The 21,005-nt window shown below is 32.7% G+C and overlaps 1 protein-coding gene and 1 long non-coding RNA gene across 2 annotated transcripts; one reads left to right on the top strand and one right to left on the bottom strand.

Annotated features, from left to right (window-relative positions):
• Positions 1 to 1,874: 1,874 nt before the first annotated feature.
• On the bottom strand, positions 1,875 to 4,546 carry LOC145576868 (uncharacterized). The gene is made up of 2 exons (XR_014098571.1): positions 3,773 to 4,546; positions 1,875 to 2,324 (listed from the first exon to the last, which is right to left on the bottom strand). It is a non-coding gene; the product is annotated as an uncharacterized LOC145576868 (long non-coding RNA).
• Positions 4,547 to 19,408: 14,862 nt separating this feature from the next.
• LOC145576869 (protein JINGUBANG-like) lies at positions 19,409 to 20,786 on the top strand. The gene has a single exon (XM_081634569.1). The coding sequence runs from the start codon at positions 19,458 to 19,460 to the stop codon at positions 20,784 to 20,786; it is 1,329 nt and encodes a 442-aa protein (XP_081490695.1). The 5' UTR covers positions 19,409 to 19,457.
• Positions 20,787 to 21,005: the final 219 nt, after the last annotated feature.

The raw sequence follows: 21,005 nt of genomic DNA on the forward strand, positions 1-21,005 counted from the left end.
TTTTCACTTAAAAGGTCCTTTTTTAAAAGTCGACCACTTAAAAGGTTCTTTTTCACAATTTTCTCAAACTAAATAAACAAAAGGAAATTGAAGAATTGGGAGTTCCTTGATTAAAATTTGAAATCAATAGATGTTTATTGAGTAAATTTATTCAATTCATACGTATAAATTACATCAACAATTACAAACTTTAATTAAAGATGACGCAACTTAAAATTACATCATTAAAACATACTCCGTACATAAGAAACCCTTCCAAATGCATGCAATACATTTTAATTTGGCCTCTTAATTAATACGTACTAAGTATTATCTTTATTGGTAAAGACTTCCCTTGTTACATTTTCCACCAGCATCCGGAAAATTACCATCAAGCACACATTCAAGCCCTTCACAACATTGAATTCCGGCGATACCGCCACAAAATTCACCAGCCATCGGACATGATGTGCTTGTGGGCTTACATACTCCACCTGGATCAGATTCATACTCGTCGCCATCGAGTATGCAGTCTAATCCTTCACAACATTCAAATCCGGCGATGCCTCCGCAAAACTCTTCAGCCTTCATGCATTCTCTAGCTGCAACAGTAGGAGCTGAAATATTTAGTAAAATTGCTAACACAAACACCATGCTAAAAATTACGAAGGTACGTGTAGTTTTCGCCATTATTTGTGCAATTATGAAATTTGATTAGGAGATTTTATTGAGAATATAAGCATAGATTTGAGCTATATATATATATATATATATACAACTACTAGTAGTAGTTAATTTATTTGAATATGAAATATAAATGATCAATTACATACATACAATAAGGTGTATGTTACATAATTGTCAACATTAATATAAACAAGCAATGAGCTGGAAAGATAAGTCTTATGCATGATAGGTACATTATACTAGTACTAATTTAGTAGTACTTTTTTTTTTTTTTTTTTTTTGTCAAAGAAAAATTATATAGACATGATATGCAATTTGATGACATGTAATTTAGCAACGAAATATGGTTTTGGTACACGTTTGCTTATCTTAAACTTGACTTTTTTGTTCAATGTTCTTATCTAATCTTCGGCCTAACTTCATTGACTTTGTTTTTTGGCTGCTTCACGACTTTTGAAGTCCGATCCAATGCATGATTGGATATGAATCGAAAAAAAAAATCATGTAAATACGAGTTTTGATTCAACCATTAAAGAATTTTGGCTATATATGACCTATGAAAATTTAATTTTGGGTATAATTTAGTGAAAGGTGTTTTCCTTATATTTTAGGTATGATTCAACATATCTCTCAAATTATACATAGTTGCAAACTCGCAATAATATTCTAGACATGAAGTATTTTTAGACAGAGAATTGGTTAGATTAATACTTTCTTAATAATTTTCTCGATAGTAATTTTTATCCCTATCTTACTTTCTACTACCTCCGTTACATATTATGTGCAACGATTAGACATTTTTCCTCTCTACTTTATGTCAAATTGTTGCAAATAATGTGTAACGGAGGTAGTATATGAAGTTTGGGATTTGTTAGATAGCAAATTGAAATTAATTTTACTTAGAAAAGACTAATAAACAAGTTAAGTGAAGGTCTTGCCCATACACTTTTGTGTGTGTGTCAGTGTGTGTGCACGCGTGTCTTATACAAATATGGAGGTGTTAATGAGGTCAGTTGGATAGGAGTAGTAGGTTTTGTTTTTTTTGGTGGTGCCAAACCCGAGATATCATCAGCCATGAGCGTAGACCTAGATTTGATATCAAGTCTTGGGTAATATGGTAACACCTCAGTTCTACAATACTTTAAACCGTTAAAGTTAGTTCACATTCATTGACAGGCCAGGGCATTAAAATTTGGAGGGTTATTAAATTAATAGTCATAGATCATATCACCGTTGTTCATATATGAAGTAAATTTATTTCAATCATAGTACACTATAATGGTTTGAAATATACCTTCACACATCATATCACATATAGTAGTTTATTTAGAACCCTACAATTGATAAATGATGTAACCAACAATGAGTTAGTTGCATGAAAATGAACTCAGAAGGAAAACAAACCACCTATAACATATTGGTTACGTAGTATTATTTATTAAAATCATTAAATGAGAAGATGAGAAGCTTGATCATTAGGAAAACTCAACGATTGGGTTAATATTTTCGCTTGCAAACTCCTCCGGCGTCTGGAAATGTGCCTTCAAGAACGCAGGTTAATCCTTTACAACAAGCGAATCCGGCGAATCCTCCACAAAATTCACCGGCAACCTTACATGAACCAACGTTACTCTCCTCAACTTGGGCCAATGTTGGAGCTGTAACATGATGAACATCACACAACCATATAATTAAGTAACATTTAATGCACAAAAGAAAGAAAACTACATATATAAGCGACATCTATCTCTAATAGTCTAATGTATTTGAGTCATTAATCATAATTAAATCAACTAATATTAAGTAAATAATGAATACATGCATGTAGCTTAATTGGTGCTAAGATGATAGATAGTTGTAGATATGATAACCCAAAGGAAGGTGAAAATGGAGGTTATTGTTGTTAAGATTTGAATTTTAATACTTCATCCGTTCTATTAATATTGCTACAAGGATGAAATTATGCATCGCAAAGCACATTTTATATGCTAAATATTTATAATTGTGTAAGATTAAATATCATAAAAAAAAAAAAGTTGATATGTGAAAGTATTTTATGAGGCGAATCCAACAAGATCCTACATGTCTATATTTTGCTTAACGTATAAATTATATTATATGGTCAAACAAGAGTGATAAATAGTGCAAAAAATCTATTGTTACAATATTAATAGAACGGATGAAGTAAGTTACACATACATGCTTATTTCATTATTATACTTTATTATCAAATCATGGGGCGGCTCATGGCCTGGATTAAGCCCCGTTCTTAGATCCACACAAAATTTGCAAATTGCAGCCATTTAAAGTTCTTATTTTGCAAATTGCAGCCATTTAAATTTTTTTTTTGCAAATTGCAGCCCAAAAGTTCGTATAAATTGTAAATTGCAGCCCGATTCAATTTTTTCATCGGTTTACATGTTGAAAAACCTTCGGTTTAGGTTTTAGGGGTCATTTTAGTTCTTAAAGACCCGAATTGAGCTCGAAATTAGCAAAAAAAATAACGTAAGTGTCTCGTATTTACAGTTTCCCACAAATCGATACATTTTTGTTATGCAAAACGAGATACTTACATTATTTTTTTGCTAATTCTGAGCTCAATTCGGGCCCCTAAGGGCTAAAATGACCCCTAAAACCTTAACCGAAGATTTTTCAACTTGTAAACCGATGAAAAAATTGAATCGGGTTGCAATTTACAATTTATACGAACTTTTGGACTGTAATTTGCAAAAAAAAAAAATTAATGGCTGCAATTTGCAAAACACAAACTTTAAATGGCTGCAATTTGCAAATTTTCCTTAATTTAAATATATATAAAACAAAAAATTGAAGTAAATATAGAAATTAGGAATTCGCCACTATGTAATCACATCAACCTAACTATCTAGTAATCACATCACTATGTAATCACATCTCCCCCCTTCAAAAAAAAAAAAAAAAAAAAAAAAAAAAAAATCACATCAACCTAACTCGGCCAATCACATCATATATTCTTTTTTGTATACCTTCCCAATCAAAAATAGTGATGAATTATGGATAAATGAAATACGTACACTATCTAGTTGTTGACTTATTAGTTGTTACTAGGAAGTATGTATGTACTTACCTGAAAGAAAAACTGCCAACATAATGGTTATGATGAAGAAAGTGGTTGACATCTTCGCCATTTTTATGAACTTGATGATACAGTACAAATTAAGCTAATACGGAGTATATCTAGTTGATGGAATGAACAATGAAGATTATAATCTCATTTCATAGTCAATGCTTCTATTTATAGATAAAAACTAGGAAGTACAAGATGATCAACTTAATTATAGTATATTTTTAGTTTCCGAAATCACATTATATTACAAATTTTAAATATATAATTAATAGTGTCAATTCATTTAATTTTTTAAGCTAAAGATCAGATAAGCCACTTTTATTGACCATTTTTTCCTTCTTTTTGTTCAAAATCTAGGCATTTCGTTCCCTTTACGTCTATGTTTATTTGTTAATTGTACCTCCAAAGCCCATCACTAATCTATTGTCTTTTCATAATTTTTAATTGGTATTATGGTATAGTAGATTAACTAGATTTTCCTACTACTTTAGCGAGTTACATTTTTCAATAAATATGTAATCTATATCTGTAATTATACATTAAAAAGCGTTTGTAATTATGTTAAAAATATGGTTTGTATAACATTTGAACCCACAACTTCATGTTTAACTACTATAAAAAGTTATTCACAAAGCTATTGCAGTATTATATGTTATTCTTTCAAAAATCAAATTTAAATAAGGATATAAATCATGAATGACAACATTTATACAACCATTAACTAAAAGAAAGTTACTCCGTATGAATCATATAAATTAAATATACCTTAATGAATCAAACGATTTACCTCATAAATAATTATGAATGACAACATTTATACAACCATTAACAAGTAGGAGGTCCTAATTTTATGAAAAATTGTTAATTTTTTACAATTTTTTTAATTGATAATAAACTCGTATTTTTGTCGAAACAAACAAGTTGAAGTATAAATTACTAAAAGCACTTGAATCCTTAGTTTCGTGACAAATTAAACGTAATCCATGACGTATGTAGCAGGATTTGGATTCGAAGTAGATTTCGCATCGCCGCAGTCTTACTCTTTGTTCTTAAGCTAAAATAACAAATATGTTTAAGGTTTCCTTTAGTGTAAAATATTTTCAAATCCAAACAAAACTAATTTTTTATTGAAAATGTTTACATTAATTTAAACGAGACCTAAGTAAATTCAAAGTTTTATTTCCATTCGAAATCTTTGTATATACAGAGTATATTATAAATTTCATTAATTTTCCTTTATTAATTGAAAATGTAACAAAATTAATTATGGAGTTTATTTTTCATATAATTTATTACTTAGTATACAATTTCATTTGAATTTCTCCATGCATGATTTTAATGTTTAGTCAATATTCTCTCTTAGCTTCCCAATGCCACATTAATGACTTTGTTCCCTTTTTTTTCTCTCTCTCCTTCTTTCTTTTTTTTTTTTTATTTTTTTTTAATTTTTTTGATTTGATTTGTTGTGAAAAAGTGAACTATTCAATGTAAATTAGATTTAATGGTTTCTCTCACATCAAAATTTGCTTTCTCAATTTACCTCCTGATTCCCTATTCAATGCATGTTTTGGTTGGTGATGGAAAAAAAATGAGAAAAGTGAAATTTTAGTGAATTTAATCCTCCCACAATATATAGAAAATAAACTATCACTCTCTTTAGTCAATCGTATTAAAGTGAGGGTTTTATATTAAGTTCTCATATGAGCAAGGATATAAAATAATTTCTTTGAAAAAAATAATTTTTTCATAAGGGTTTGTTCACATTTATTGAATTGAGTTGAACTGAATTGATTGAAGTTGAAGTAAAGTGAACTGAGTGGAGCTGAACTGAATTGAACTTATTGGAATTAAACTGAACTGAACTAAATATTTTATGAGAGAAGGAAATTAAGAGCTAAACTGAATTGAAATGAAATTAAAGTGAAGTGAACAAGCCCTAAATTTATACAACTTCATATGAAAAATAAATTTGCATGTGTAGAAAACAAGCACCTACGAGTAGATTATAGAGCATGCATATCTCTATTTTTCTTTGTTGGGCAGCCCACAACAAAAGAGGCCATAATTGCTCAATCTGTTTAATATCTTTTTTTGGTTTAGTTTAATACTTTACCTCATTGATAACCAAATTGTGGCAGAATCGTAACTAAATCATCAATAAAACTGGTTCGTAAGCATGACATTTTTGTAAATAAATCAACAATTGTAAGGCTTATATTTTATAAGAAGTTGATGATTTATTTAATGCATGCCACTTGAATTATCAATGAAAAACTTGTTTTTTTTCTTCTAAATACTCCATACCTAATATTGTTATGAAGCATTTCATAAAAGTATAAATTCCATAAAAGTATGTTCAAACTAGGTTCATCATCTGGCAGTAATAGGGATTACACATTTACACCATTTGCCCATTTGGTGATAAAAGTCAATAAACTATAATAAGACACTGTCCACCCAACAGCTAAAAACCAAACATTAACCAGTGTTCAATTTCAGAAAGACAAGGATAAAACAACACAAAATCTTTTGTACAGAGATTCCTAAAAGTAAACATCTTTTTTTTTTTTTTTTTTTTTTTTTTTTTTTTTTTGAATCTCTTAAAAGTAAACATCTCTATCAACTTTTATTGTAAGATACCAGTAAAAATGGTTTTAAGTCTTTCATGCATTATCTTTCAAAAAAAATAAAATGTCTTTCATGCATTAATAACTCAATCTTTCATTATTTTACTATAGCCAACACCTATATATAGCAACTGTGAACCTGTTGTGATGGGACTATATCTAATAATGTATTCTGCTTCATTAATGAACTCATTTATAATCTGTTTAGTAATGTGTTTTAAGAGGCTATAAGAGTATTTCCCCTGTTTCGATTTTGTACTAACACCTTGGGATGTTAGCTTGAAAGTTGAAATTGATAAAGATAAGATACGCGATGCCAATGGTGATGCATTAGCTCGATTATTCATACTATCGAGTTAGTACAAAAAATACTCGAACAATCATCCCCTTAACTTATTGCCTTTAGTTGTTTATCCTCGGAGTGTAGCCTATACTCCTATAGTGATTAGTAAACACAACCACTGCATATAAGGTTTGTACAATAACGTGTTACTAATATTAATTGGTAACAACAAGCTTGAATCAACTCTTGTTATGTTGAACCATAAAATGGAAACCATGACATTAAACATTAATCAAGCAGTGTCCATCATCCATTTTATACTAAGTGGACAAGAAATTACTCATACTTCGTATATAATAACAGAGGATTTCTGTTCTAGTCGAGGGTATTTAAAATAAGTCAGGGATTTATATATTATCAACAATACTATACACGATGAATTACAACAATAACAAAGGGAGGAGAATTTAGAATTTTGGCTGGTAGAAAAAGGCAATGTATGGAAAAAGGGATCAAAATATTTTCAATATTCTCAAGAACTAACCACCCAGCATATCATACATTATAAGCAGATATGAGTATACAACAGACAGTTCAATTCGATGGCTTCAAGATCATATGTTCATAAAGGGTAAAAACAAACCAACATATATTCATATATGCACTAATTCAAGATCAGATTTTCGCAACATTCAGTATGATTCACATGTAATTTTTGTATCAGCTCAATGATTTACCAAAGAGAAATCACATCAGACTTCTACTCAACCTACTGTTATCATCCATATATACAAACCTTTGATGAAAACAGCTTTAATGTTGTAAGGTTTAGTGCAATAACATACTAATATCTACTACCTAGATCGGTTCAATATATGCATCAGCTAAAATGATGGCTTAGAACAAAAAATTCTGTTTGATTTTGCTTGTATATTGAGCAATCAACTTGTCAATCTCTTGCATTTCAGCTTTCTTGGCTAGAATAGACTGATCTTCATCTTCGCCGTCTCTTCCACAACCCCCATTTTTTGCAACCTCTATAGATGCACCATCATTTGTCTGCTGAAATCCACACGCCACCAGTTCACTCTTCTGCAATTTTTCTCCAGGTTTCGTCTTCAATGACTTTGCTGGTCTGGACTCTATCTCAACAGGTGAAGTATGTAAGGTCTGATAAGAACAATTTAGCAACTGCTGCCTATTTTCAGGGGATTCAATGCATTCTTTCTTTACCAGAACTTCAGACTGCAATTTATACCCATCCTTTTTCTCAACACCCAACTTAGGTTGCTCACAAGATCTTTGTGGAAATCCTGAAGGAGAAATATGATTATTGCCAACACTATTCGGCGTAAAACCAGGAGGGACATTCAATATATTACCAACATTACTCATAGTTGTAAATCCAGAGGGCACATCTGCCTCTTTGCAAGCAACAACAGATTCGCGAGGCAAAACTACAGGAACATCAAACTTGTTACCAACAGTCTTTGGAATGAAACTAGGAGGCAGCTCGAAATAATGATCAGCATTGCTATTCTGTGTCAATCCAGGATGCACAAATGCCTTTTCGGAGGAAGCATTAGACTTGGGTGGGAATCCTGGAGGAACATCGAGATCATTACCAAAAACTTGAGTCAGAAATCTTGGCTTTAAATCTATGTCAAGAGCTGCAATGCTCTTATCAATAGCATCATTCACCTTCCTAATTTCTTCACTCAATCTCTTTTTTGAACTCCTCTTCTTCCTCAGGACGCCACACCAGGCAGCTGGCTTCATTAACACACCCTGACGAAGCCAGTTCAAGTACCTCAAGGTAACTTGTGGCACATAAAACTTTGATGGAATATACAAGATTTCATCATTTGTAGGGTTAGTGTAGTTAATCCAAGCCAATTGTACAAGCTCCCTTTTCGGTACATCAGAATCCAACAAACCTCTCTTAACTACCTCAGGCACATCTTGATCAAACCCAAACTGCATAGCTACACGATTCGGGTTATACTTTTCGATTGTTTCCAACCCCACCAAGTCACACACCCTCAAAAATCGAACCATCGATTTAACATCATCCCCTAAAACACCATTTATTATGACCCACTCCTCACATTCTCTATAAAACATAGGCAAAGGTAAATTATCAACATCCTTACAATACGGCCGCCATTCGAAAGAATGTCCAGCAGATAGCAACAAGGGCCTCACATTCCCTATCTCACTCTCATTAACACCATGCCATCTAGCCAACCTAGGCTCCCCCAATTGAACCAAAACCGGGCTCGGTCGAAACTCAGGGAACCTCTCCCAAGCCCAAACCTGCACCAATTGCAAAGGTGCCCAAACAGTCACCTTAACAAGATCATCAAATCCATCACCTTCAATACCAACAGAATTCACCATAGTAGATTTCAACAAACTCAAATCCCTATAAATACTAGCCAATACAGCAGGAGCAAGAGACCTCTGAAATCCACTAGCTAGAATAATAGCAATCTTAAAATACTTTTTCACAATAACATCATAAGTAAAAGTAGGCAATACAAACCTCGAAAGCCAGTAAGAAAGGAAGGCTTCGTGCTCGATACCGGAATCGAGCCCGTGTTCCATGAAATACTTCATCCACTGACCATGTAAAGCCTTCTGAGATGGCCCCTTTGACATCTCTTTATGTGCATCAATCAATTTATTCTCAATAACAGCAAAATGATCAGTATTATCAGACTTGGAAACAGAGTCCTCTAAAACAGAGTACCCTCCTAAAACCATAACATCTTCCAAAGAAATTGTTGCTTCACCCCAAGGAAAAACAAAAGTATTTGTGTTACAACACCATCTTTCAGCCAAACTAAAGAACAAATCTTCATTTCTGATGATTTTATACTTTGATGAAAGGATTGCTTCATAAATTCCTGCTCTTTTCCAGATAAATTGGTAAGATGAATGAAGTTTATCAACCCATGAAACCCATGATTTTCTTGGGTTTTTCCAACCATTGAAAGTACAATCGATTAAATTGGGTCGAAATGGGAGAGAAATTGAGGGTAAATTTGGGGTAGAATCGAGTAAATCAAAAGTGGGTTTGATGAAATGTGCGATTTTTTTGGTGGGTTTTCCTCCATTGGAAGAAACCATGAGTTCTTCTCTCTCCTCCATGATAGTTTGAGAGTGTTCTGCCATTTTTTTGGGTTGAAGGTGAAGAATGGTGTGGGTAGTACTGAAGCACAAACAAGGTGAATGGAAATTGGAAGGTGGTCTTGCTTTGTTTGTTTGTTGAAATCAATTTGGGTGATACGGTACGAAGTACGATTTTTGTTTTTTTTACAACAAATATTTTAACTTTGGATAATAAGGGAAAGTGGATTAATGAGTAGTGTAATAGTGTAATACTCCGTACTATCATTATAAATTTTCATACATCTCCTTTTTCCAAACTTACCATTAAAGTATATTGAGATAAAAATAATTTGAATAATTATACTCTTTAAAATATTTATTTACTTATTTGCCCCTATTAACGTTAATTGCCTTTAAAAAATTGAAAAGAATAATTCCATTTTTGACACATCTTTTCAAAATAATTCCAAATTCCATAAATAATCCCACCTCTTTACCCCATATGCTTATCTAACGCTTAGGGCTTTCGTTAGCAAGACGGTTAATAAAATTACACTAGTTTTTGGGCCTGGGCGATGCCCCGTATTATTACATGGAACTGATCAGTAATTCAGTAATATATATTGTAATTTATGATCCAATTTTTTTCTAATTAAATTTGTTGATCATAATGTCATATGTTATACAGAGTAATATTTTGTATTCAAAAGATCACATAAAAAATCACATAGTTTGGTGGCAACACAATTATTAGTTCTATTATTTATTATTTATTATTATTATTATTATTATTATTATTATTATTATTATTATAAGTGCATGACATGTAATGAAAACAAATGGAAGGGAGAGCTTCATGGCGTTATGAGTAGTTGCATGGGTGACGTGGCGTGATGAGAAGAGTTTACGTGACACGTGAACGTTGTTAGAAACGCCTTTTAATATATTACTCCCTCTGTCCTCAAAACTTCAACCCTTTTGGGTTGATTTAGCGATTATTAAGAAATTTAAATAAAAATAAATAAAAACATATTGAAAAGATAAAATATTAAAAATATATGAAAAAACAAAAAATTTATATGGAGAAGCAAATTTTACACAAATATTATTGTAAATTGATGGGTATTTTAATGCAAATGGGTTGATCATTTTAGAAATAAAATTAGGCCAAAAGGGTCGAAATTTTGGGGACGAAGGGAGTAGTATAAATTTGTTACATATACTTTGACTCCTTATTTGCATATTCTTCTCCAAAATTACATACGAAGTATAATTCTTCTCTGAGTTTACTCTTTTTTTTTTTACAAAAGCTTCTCCTGTATCTAGCAATATTAATTGTTAAAATTATGCATTGGCAAGCGTGATTGTTAAATGAGCCTGGGTCACAACTGTCCACTTTACACTCAAAACCATATGGAAATGAGGGAAGTAGTCCCTTAGCCTTATAAAGTGGATACAATATTCCTCAAAAAAAAAAAAAAAAAAAAAAAATAAAGTGGATACAATATTCTTATTTCTTCAATGTGGGATACACATCTCAATACAAACTCTCACTTATAAACTCAATCAATGTGGGACAACATACCACTTACATATAAATTTTCTCATGGACTCAATAGTGATAAAAGAATAGTGTGGTATTATGAAGATCTTATTAAAATTTAGTATAGTACTTCATAGATTTTTTTTTTTCTTTTTTTTTGGAAACACTTCATAGAAATTATTTGATCTAATTATAATATATTTTAGTTGTAAGTTGAACTTCGCTATTGAAATTTTTTCTATGGAGGCGGATGCACGATGCTCCGTGCATCCGTTTTCTCTTTAAAAACACGGAATGAACATTCCGTTGTTTAGTAAAGAACATACATTTATTTTGTAAAGAACATATAGCTATTTCATAAAGAACATCACATATAGCTGTATAGTAATGAACATACAGTTGTTTTTATAAAGAACATATACCTATTTTGTAAAAAAAAACATCCAATTTCATGTTCTTTATATGTATATCTAAAGAACATCCGTAATATTAATTAAAAACATGATAATTAGAGGTGATCAACTTTGGCCCGACCTGACCCGACCCGGCCCGATCAAGCCCGAAAATAGGGCGGGTTTAGACAAGCCTAAAAATGCATTTTTAGTTAAAAAAAATCCAAACTCGGTCTGAAAAAACCCGAAAAGCCCACTACATTTTCCCGGCTTGACACGAGATATTGTAATGAACATTATTTTTATTAAACCACCATAATCTAAAGACAAAATTCAAAGAATATTTCAAAATAAACAATTAACATATGTCACAAATAAAAGTACATTATTCTGATAATCAAAGAACATGAAGATAAAGAACATTATTTAACTGCACATTATGTTCATTACAATTTTATAACATGTTCTTTGCACTTTAACTTAATGTTCTTTACATTTCTATACAATGTTCTTTACAATTCTATAATATGTTCTTTTCACTTAAATTAAATGTTCTTTATATTTCTATGTAATGTTCTTTCCGCTTTTTTTTGGGAAGAGATGCACCATGTGGATCGTGCATCCGCCTGCACGAACCATGCACTCCTTGGCTTTTTAACCTCTATTAATTCCTTCTCAAAATAATTTAAACCTGTTATTGCTACATTTATTTTATGTAAACTAACCATATCTAAACTTATTTTCCTCATATTAATGTAAATTAAGTGAACAAAATATTTGGATATAATTTTATTTTACTTTTGGTTACAAAGAATTATCTTTATGATTAAGCAAGCAAGAGAATGTTCCATGCAATAGTTATGCTACATGGATATGCAACCATCTATCTTACAAAACTGTACTTCCTCCATCTTTTCTGTTCTTTCTTTTTTTCCGATTGAAAAGGTTCAAAATTTATTCCTCATACTCTTTTCATATTTGATTAAATATTTCCTTCAATTTTTTTTTTCCTATTTTTTTTTTCACAAATTAAATTTTTCTATGCATTGATTTCACTGTAATTAAACGGGTTATAGGCTATATATAAGCATTAAATATACTCTTGGAAATTATATAAAATTAGGAATTCATGACAATAACACGCGTAAATCAGTGTTATTAATGTTTATATTTTGATAATTTCTTTATTTTTTACGATTTTCAAGTATAAATTTAAGGGTAATGCTATACATAGTCCTTAGGGCTATATATAAGCATTGAATTTACTCTTGGAAAATGTATAAAGTTAGGAATTCATGACAAAAACACGCGCAAATCGGTGTAATTAGTGTGTTTTTGTCATGATTTTCTAAATTTAAACAATTTTCAAGAGTAAATTAAATGCTTATATGTAGCCCTTAGGGCTATGTATAGCATTTTCCTAAATTTAATGCTTATAATTTCTTAACGTTTGATAATTTCTTAACTTTTTACTATTTTCAAGTATAACATTTTCCTAATAAAATATACATGTAAGGCTGGAAACTTGGGATTCAAGGCCTTAACTCATACGTAAATTTCCCAACTTTCCAAAAACCCCTTCTCTTGCTTATTTATTTATTAAGGAAACAAAAGCCCTTATCCTCTTAAACCATTAAAAGTAAAAAAGTACTTTTGTATAATCTACTCTTAGTAAAATTATCCTCTTAATTTTAGTCCAAATAAATCTATAAAAATCAAATTTTCCTCAATTATTTTTAAGAAAGTCGGCTAACTATGGTTTTAGTTTTCCTTTATAAATAACTCAATTCCATTATCAAATTGTTCTTGTATATTTCCAAGTCTTTATTTTTGTAGGTGATTTTAATTACTATTCAAAACACATCAATTTCCTTCTTAACTTTCTAGTATGAGTCCCAAATCTTCTGATTTGCCTCCACCCCTCCACGGTGACGCTAGTAGTAGTCGTCATGGTTGTACTCATGATCGTGGTCGTGATCGTGCAAGGGTGAAGAAGGTGGAGATCATTAAAATACAGTCGTATAAACCCAATGTAGCACCGAAGAAGTTCTACAAGAAACCAAGAATGCGTGTGGTGTTACCCACTGAGCGTATCCGCATCCGCTGTCCTAAGGGCTGGGATAAGGTGACCGACGAAGAGTTGATTGCTTACTTTCGTGATGATGAGGATGATTCGAGTCAGGATATTTCTCTAGATGAAGACATTGATGAAGAGCCAGCTAAAGTTCCTAAAGAGGCTGCTGTAGAGCAGGACACTGAAGACAACGTGATCCCCAAGAAAACTTAGAACCAAATTTGGTGTTTTGTTTGTAGTAAAACTGTTAGATATCTGATATGTGAAGTTTATATATGATTGCATAAATGGAAGTATTATTGCAAGATTTCTTTATCTTTATAAATCTGATGTACAACTCTATGGCACGTTATTATTTGAATGGTTTCAACAATCTTGTGTGATAATTGTATGCATATTTTGATCAATTGATCTTTTTTCTTTTTGTTCCTGTTGATTTCATGTAGTGTAACTGTGTAAGCACTTGCGAAATTAAGCAATTTCGTTCACAAATTAAAACCCTAATGAAATCTGTTTATACTTAAAACCAAATTTAGAAGAGCAATTTTTGGCTGATTTTAAGAAATATGCAAGTGTGGTTCTAAGGAGGGCTCCCACAATCAAACATTCAGACAGAAGGGTCAAAGTGAATGTCAATTTATCAATTATGGCCGATATTGGTGATGCCATGGTGGTGGTGAGGCTGTGACTCGTGAGGGCATCCCTGCTTTCTTGCTGCAACCTGCAGGGACTAAATGTTATAGGCATATGGTGGTGGTGAGGCCGTGACCCGTGTAAGGCAGAAATAGGCGAAGCTATGGGCCTATGGCAACTCCTTTTGGTTTCCTAGTAGCTCAAAGGCCAGTGAAGTTTTGATTGTTGTGCATTGTACATTGTCAAAGCCATTATTAATAAAAGGGAGTATGGTAGAAAATATTATTTTGGTTTCCTGGTAGCCCTTATGATTCGAGGCGTGATATTAAGTTGTGCTTCTTTTTCATGTAACCATAGCTAATTGTGAGCCCATACCGAACATATACTAGCAAATTAGGTAACACCAACATAATGCTACACTATTTCTTTCCTATTTTCGGGTTTAAGGGATAGCATAGGTTACATAATTAGTGAGCATAGTTGTGCTTAATTAATGAAGAATGCTTGGACAGTTGCAAAAAAAAAAAGATTTTCTCAATTTAGGCAAAACTGCAAATAGCAGCTTAATGCATTAATCACCAACAAAAAGATCAAAGCACATAGCTACATGCATTTTCATACTGAAAAACAAATCAGAATGTACAAAATTCGAGTGACATACCATTGATCATCACAGCCAGTAATTCTCAACATCAATTGGACTCCCAAACGAGATACCGAACTTTTTTACCTTTTTGACAGCCTTGTTTGAGCCATTGATGAACAAGGGGTAATCAGACGAATCCCCAATTCTTCTTTTCAGCTTCTTTGTACTACTCCTTGACAGGATAACATCTTTGCACTCCGGTTTCTCTGCCATCTCGTCATCTGAATCCATAACCACCAGGCCTTCCAGACTTTGTACTTCATCCTTTGTACCATTGTTACCAGTCTCACCACCCGAAACATTCAGGATTTCACTCACAGGACTAACAGTAGCTGCTGGTTCAAGTGAATCACTGCCCTCATTACAATTTGATTCTGTTTTCACGTCACTTGTTAGTATTGGCCTCTTATGATCATCATCCTTGCACACCTGCTCAAGGCCTTCAATAATCGCGTTTCCATGAACACTAATTGATCCTTCCCTTGGTATGTTATTATTCACTTCAGATGGCTTTTTAACATTAAGCAGTCTGACATTTCCTGATTTCAAAGGCCTAGTTAATCCAGCATCAACCTTAACCTTAACCTTATGATCAGATTGACCACATTCAAACTGCATCATGACTCTATGAGGCTGATAAGTTGCAGTACAATCAATCCCAATCAACTCCTGAGGTAGCAAACACACTCGAAACGCTTTCAATTCATCATCAACATCACCCAAATAACCACACAATATATTCCCAACATCAAGGCCAATAGACCTATACGGCCAATTCACCAAATCTAAAGCATAAGGCTGCCAACAAAAACTCTCACTCGACGATCTTATTTCTTTTCTAACATCAACCAAACTCCCCTTAAATCTCACCTTATCCCACCTACCAATCCTAGGCTGCCCTGAACTCAAAGGCCTAGCTAATTTCGACCCTAACAAAGGAAATCTTTCGAAAGCCCAAAGTTGCAAAATCTGAAATGGACCAGGAACAGAAACCTCCTTCTTAGCAGAATCAAAATCAGCAGCATGTAGAGTAAGAAAGGTCATATTCTGATACAAACAAGCAAGAACAGCAGGAGCAAGAGCGATCCTCGCCCCTCGAGCAAGGCGAATAGCAACCGGAAAACCATGTGATCCTACTGATCCATCATCAATGACAGGAAACACAAACCTAGAAAGCCAAAATGCCAAAAATCCTACATGTTCCATTTCATCATTCTGCTCATTAAAATACTTAATCCAACCATTACTTTCATTACTACTAATTGACAGAGCATTTTTTACACTATGCAATTTTGATTCCAGATTTTTATATGAACCATCAAAAGCAGAAAAATTCACATTTTCTCCTAAAACAGGCAAACCATACAAAACATTTACATCTTCCAAAGTAATGGTAGCTTCACCCCATGGAAAATGGAAAGTGTTAGTTACAGAACTCCAATATTCAACTAAACCCAGAATTATATCTGGGTTAGGTTTAATTTCATGTAAAGAAGAAAGAATTCCATCACAAATACCTGTTAATTCCCATATTTTGGCGAATTTGAGTGATAATTTCTCGACCCAATTAGCCCAATTTTTATGGGGTTTTTTCCAACCTGGAAATTTCACCTTAATCGGCCATTTTTGAAGGTTTTTTTGCTCGAAAATGTCAGACAAAAGAGGGTTTTTTTTGGGGTTTTTGACATGATTTTAGGGTTTTTGGTACTGATAATTTTGCCATTGGTGATGAAAATGAGTGGGAATTTTAATGGGTTTTTTGGGATTTAAGGGAAGAATCAGTAAAATGGCGCGAAATTAGATTGTTTTTGAAATATAATTAATTTTTTTTATTGATTTGACAGGTTATTTTAATGGATTGATATATGAAAAGTGTCTTCAGGAATTCTTCTGCAAAGATTTCTGGACAAGTTTCATATCACGTTCCCATGTTACTTGTTACTCTTGTTACTGGGTTAACCTAGGCCTATATATGGCTGCATTTTTTTTTTTTTTTAAGTAATTGTATTTGTACTCTTATTTTTTATGAGTTGAATAATTTCTCATAATAAAAAAATAACATTAGTAATTTTATCATTCCCTAACATTGAATATTTAAATTGTATAATTTCCAATAAAAATGCAGTTATAAATGTAAAATAATAATAGTTGGAAATCATACATGTTTCAAAATTGCTTAATTTATGAGAAATCATTAATGCGTGTTCAAATTCAATTGAATTTAACCTTAATTCAATCCACATACAAAATATCTACAGTAATAGACACCCTAGTAAGCTCTATTAGGGACTTTTGGTAATTAGTGAGAATATCTCTTATGAATAGAGTTTACTTAAAAGTGTGTTCTCTTCGGCTTATTAGAAATGATAAACAGAAATGTTTGCATTGGAACTCAGAAGTGGTTTTTGCATTGCAAATATGCAAATATTTTGATAAATGGGAATAAGTACATCGAATGGTGGTATAAGAAATAAAAAATGTGCAAAAATCTAATATATATATAAATGGGAGTTTTTTCCCGAGTTTTTAGAGAGCCACGTAGGATCTAATTTTCTCAACGTGTCATGTAGGATTATAAATCTTAGTAGTAACCAATTAAATAAGAGATTATTAATTTCTTTTAGAATTAAATAATTTAAATGCCATGTATGCAAAATTGGCGAATGAGATTTTTAAGTTTAAATTAATTAAATATTATATATTATCTTTTAATATTAGGAATTTTATCCAAATATATAACAAATTTTAGGCTCATATATACAAAAAAAAAAAAAAAAAAAAAAAAAAAAAAAAAAAAAAAAAAAAAAAAAAAAAAAAAAGACATTATTAAAAAAAAAATCAAACAAACCGTGCATCGCACGGGCTTCATCTAGTAAGATATATACGGAGTAGTAGTACACTATTATCAGCCCCATTTTGTTCACCTTATTTCTAATAAGGCAAAAGATAATGAGCGCCCCCGGGGCGTTAGATAAGAAAATTAAAGTGCAAATATTAGAGTAAAATTAACATTAATTACATCGAATGACGCGTGATTTTGTCATGAACTCCTACCTTAATACCATTTCAACCAATATAATTTATCTTTATCTAACGCCCCGGGGCGCTCGTTATCTCTATATATTATGTGAAGAATAAATGCTAGAAATAGGAATATAATTTAGGGACGGAGAGATTATCATACTGGTTACATGAATTGTAATTTAGTCAAATATAAATTGGTTGTAATTGTTAATTAAAAAAAAAATACTTTGACTATATACTACTCCACATTTTACTTGTATATACAAGTAATTGTTAATAGATTACTACTCCATGTAACAAATTAATTGTTAATAAATTGGTTGTAATAGATTACTACTCCATATAACAAATTTATTAATAAAAAATTAATGATTAATAATTTTTATACATAAAATAATATTTTTCAAGTTTTTGGCGAGCTAGTGAGCTTTACGTACAAATCTTGTATGAGTTGTTCGATTCAGCTCAGCTCAGCTCATTAATATCTCAAATTCAAATTCATATAAACTTAAATCTTAACCAAATAAAGCATTACAAACGATGTCAAAAAAAAAAAAAACCCTTTATTTTGTATATTAAGCCCATGAAAAAAAAATATGTATATTGACTAGTTCGATTTCATTTATCACATGGTTTTCCGACGTCCCATCAACACCCCTTCATATAAGAACATCTCATAATTCCTCACATCTTCACTTCTCTTAAACTAGTCCAATAATGGCTTAAAATCCATATTCATTATTATGGGTTTATATATTATCCAATATCCATACAAAAAAGATGTACTCGTACTACACAATCGAATATATTGGCCTGAAAATTCTCCAAAATCCAGCGATGTACAAATAAGCACGTCCATTCAATTATTATTATTCCTACCAACATTTATATGATCTCATCAACATATCTAATTATTTGTAAAATCAGAAATTAAGATTTTATTTAATAATTATAATTATAATTATAATTATAATAAAATTAAAATAACGCGTCCCCACCCATATTTTACGGGGATTATTTTTACAAGTTAATTAATTTAACTAATTATAATATCTATACGTGTCACCAACTAAATGAATTTTGATATTTTCTATATTTAATCCAATTCTCTCTCCCGCCTTTTCTCCCTTTATCATCCTAACTACTTCTTAACCACCTTCTCTGTCTTTCAACAACCATCTCTTTCTCCTCTCTTTTCTCTTTAAAAATAACTATACTAATTTATTTCTCCATTATTTTTATTTTTATTGTTTTCATTTATTTATTTATTTGATGGTTGATTTATAATTTGGTTTTTTTTTCTTGGGAGAGGAAAAAGGGAGATAATATCACAAAAAAGAATAGCAAGTATGTATCATCATTCTCCCAACATGGTGGTGCATTCTGATCCTAACATTCCGAGGATGAGCGCGGACGGGAGCGAGTGTATGGCTCGACAAAGCAGCTTTTCGACGATGGGAGGGAACTCGTTCATCGACGAAGTACCAAAGATGAGCGCGGAGATGTCTCCTATGATGATGTCCCCTTGGAATCAGGTGTCCCCTTTTGCCAAATCCCCTTGGTCTCAACAATCTGATGATTCCGGCCAGCTTAGCTCGCTTATTGGATCGCTTGTCCGAGAAGAAGGCCACATTTACTCCTTGGCTACCAAGGGGGACTTGTTGTATACAGGGTCCGACAGTAAGAATATTCGTGTTTGGAAAAATCTTAAGGAATTTTCCGGGTTTAAGTCCGCTTCTGGATTGGTTAAGGCCATTGTTATAGCAGGTGGGAAGATTTTTACGGGTCATCAAGACGGTAAGATCCGAGTTTGGAAGGTGTCGCCTAAGAATCCTAGTATCCATAAACGGTCAGGTTCATTGCCAACATTGAAGGACTTGTTTAAGGCGTCTATTAGACCAAGCAATTATGTTGAGGTGAAGAGGCATCGTAGTTCGTTATGGATCAAGCATTCGGATGCTATATCATGTCTTAGCATGAACGCCGAACAAGGGATATTATACTCGTCTTCGTGGGACCGGACGTTTAAGGTTTGGAGGATATCCGACTCCAGGTGCTTGGAGTCGGTAGCTGCCCATGAGGATGCGGTGAATTCGGTTGTCACGAGTTCGGAGGGTATGGTTTTCACAGGGTCTGCAGATGGAACAGTGAAGGTATGGAGAAGAGAAATGCAGGGGAAGGTTACGAAACATTTCTTCATGCAGACACTTCTGAAGCAGGAATGTGCAGTTACTGCCCTCGCCGTAGACCCAACCGGATCCATAGTCTACTGTGGTTCAAGCGATGGGATGGTCAATTTCTGGGAGAGGGAGAAGAATCTTGCACACGGTGGAGTCCTGAGGGGTCACAAGTTGGCTGTTCTGTGCCTGGCTGCTAGAGCTCGGCTCGTGTTTACAGGGTCAGCTGATAAGACAATCTGTGTGTGGCGCAGGGAAGGAACAATTCATACCTGCCTGTCTGTCTTAACCGGCCACAACGGACCTGTTAAATGCTTGGCTGTAGAGGATGACGAGGAGGCTAAAGGTCAACGGTATATTGTATACAGTGGAAGTCTTGACAAGTCTGTGAAGGTATGGAATGTGGCAGATCAAGAGGGAATGCATTTGATGCAGCAGCAGCAGGTGATGGAGGTTAATTCTGCATCTGAATCATTGAGGTCTGACCGTAGCTACCAGTGACCGCGCATTCACCTGATCATTCCTCGCCGCCTGTTATTTCACCAAGGTAAAGTCAGTCGTTGGAAAGCCTGTCACATATCTAGCAGTGTGTCTGACAATTTGTAATTTATTTTTGGAGGTTTGCCTGAGAAAATGTATGTATGAGGGAGAAGGGTAAACGAAAGAAATTGTGATTACGGGGATATGGTTTTTCGTGTACTTAGAATTTATCATTCTGAT

This window comes from Chenopodium album, chromosome 13 (assembly GCF_948465745.1).
Source record: "Chenopodium album chromosome 13, dcCheAlbu1.1, whole genome shotgun sequence".
Taxonomy (NCBI): domain Eukaryota; kingdom Viridiplantae; phylum Streptophyta; class Magnoliopsida; order Caryophyllales; family Amaranthaceae; genus Chenopodium; species Chenopodium album.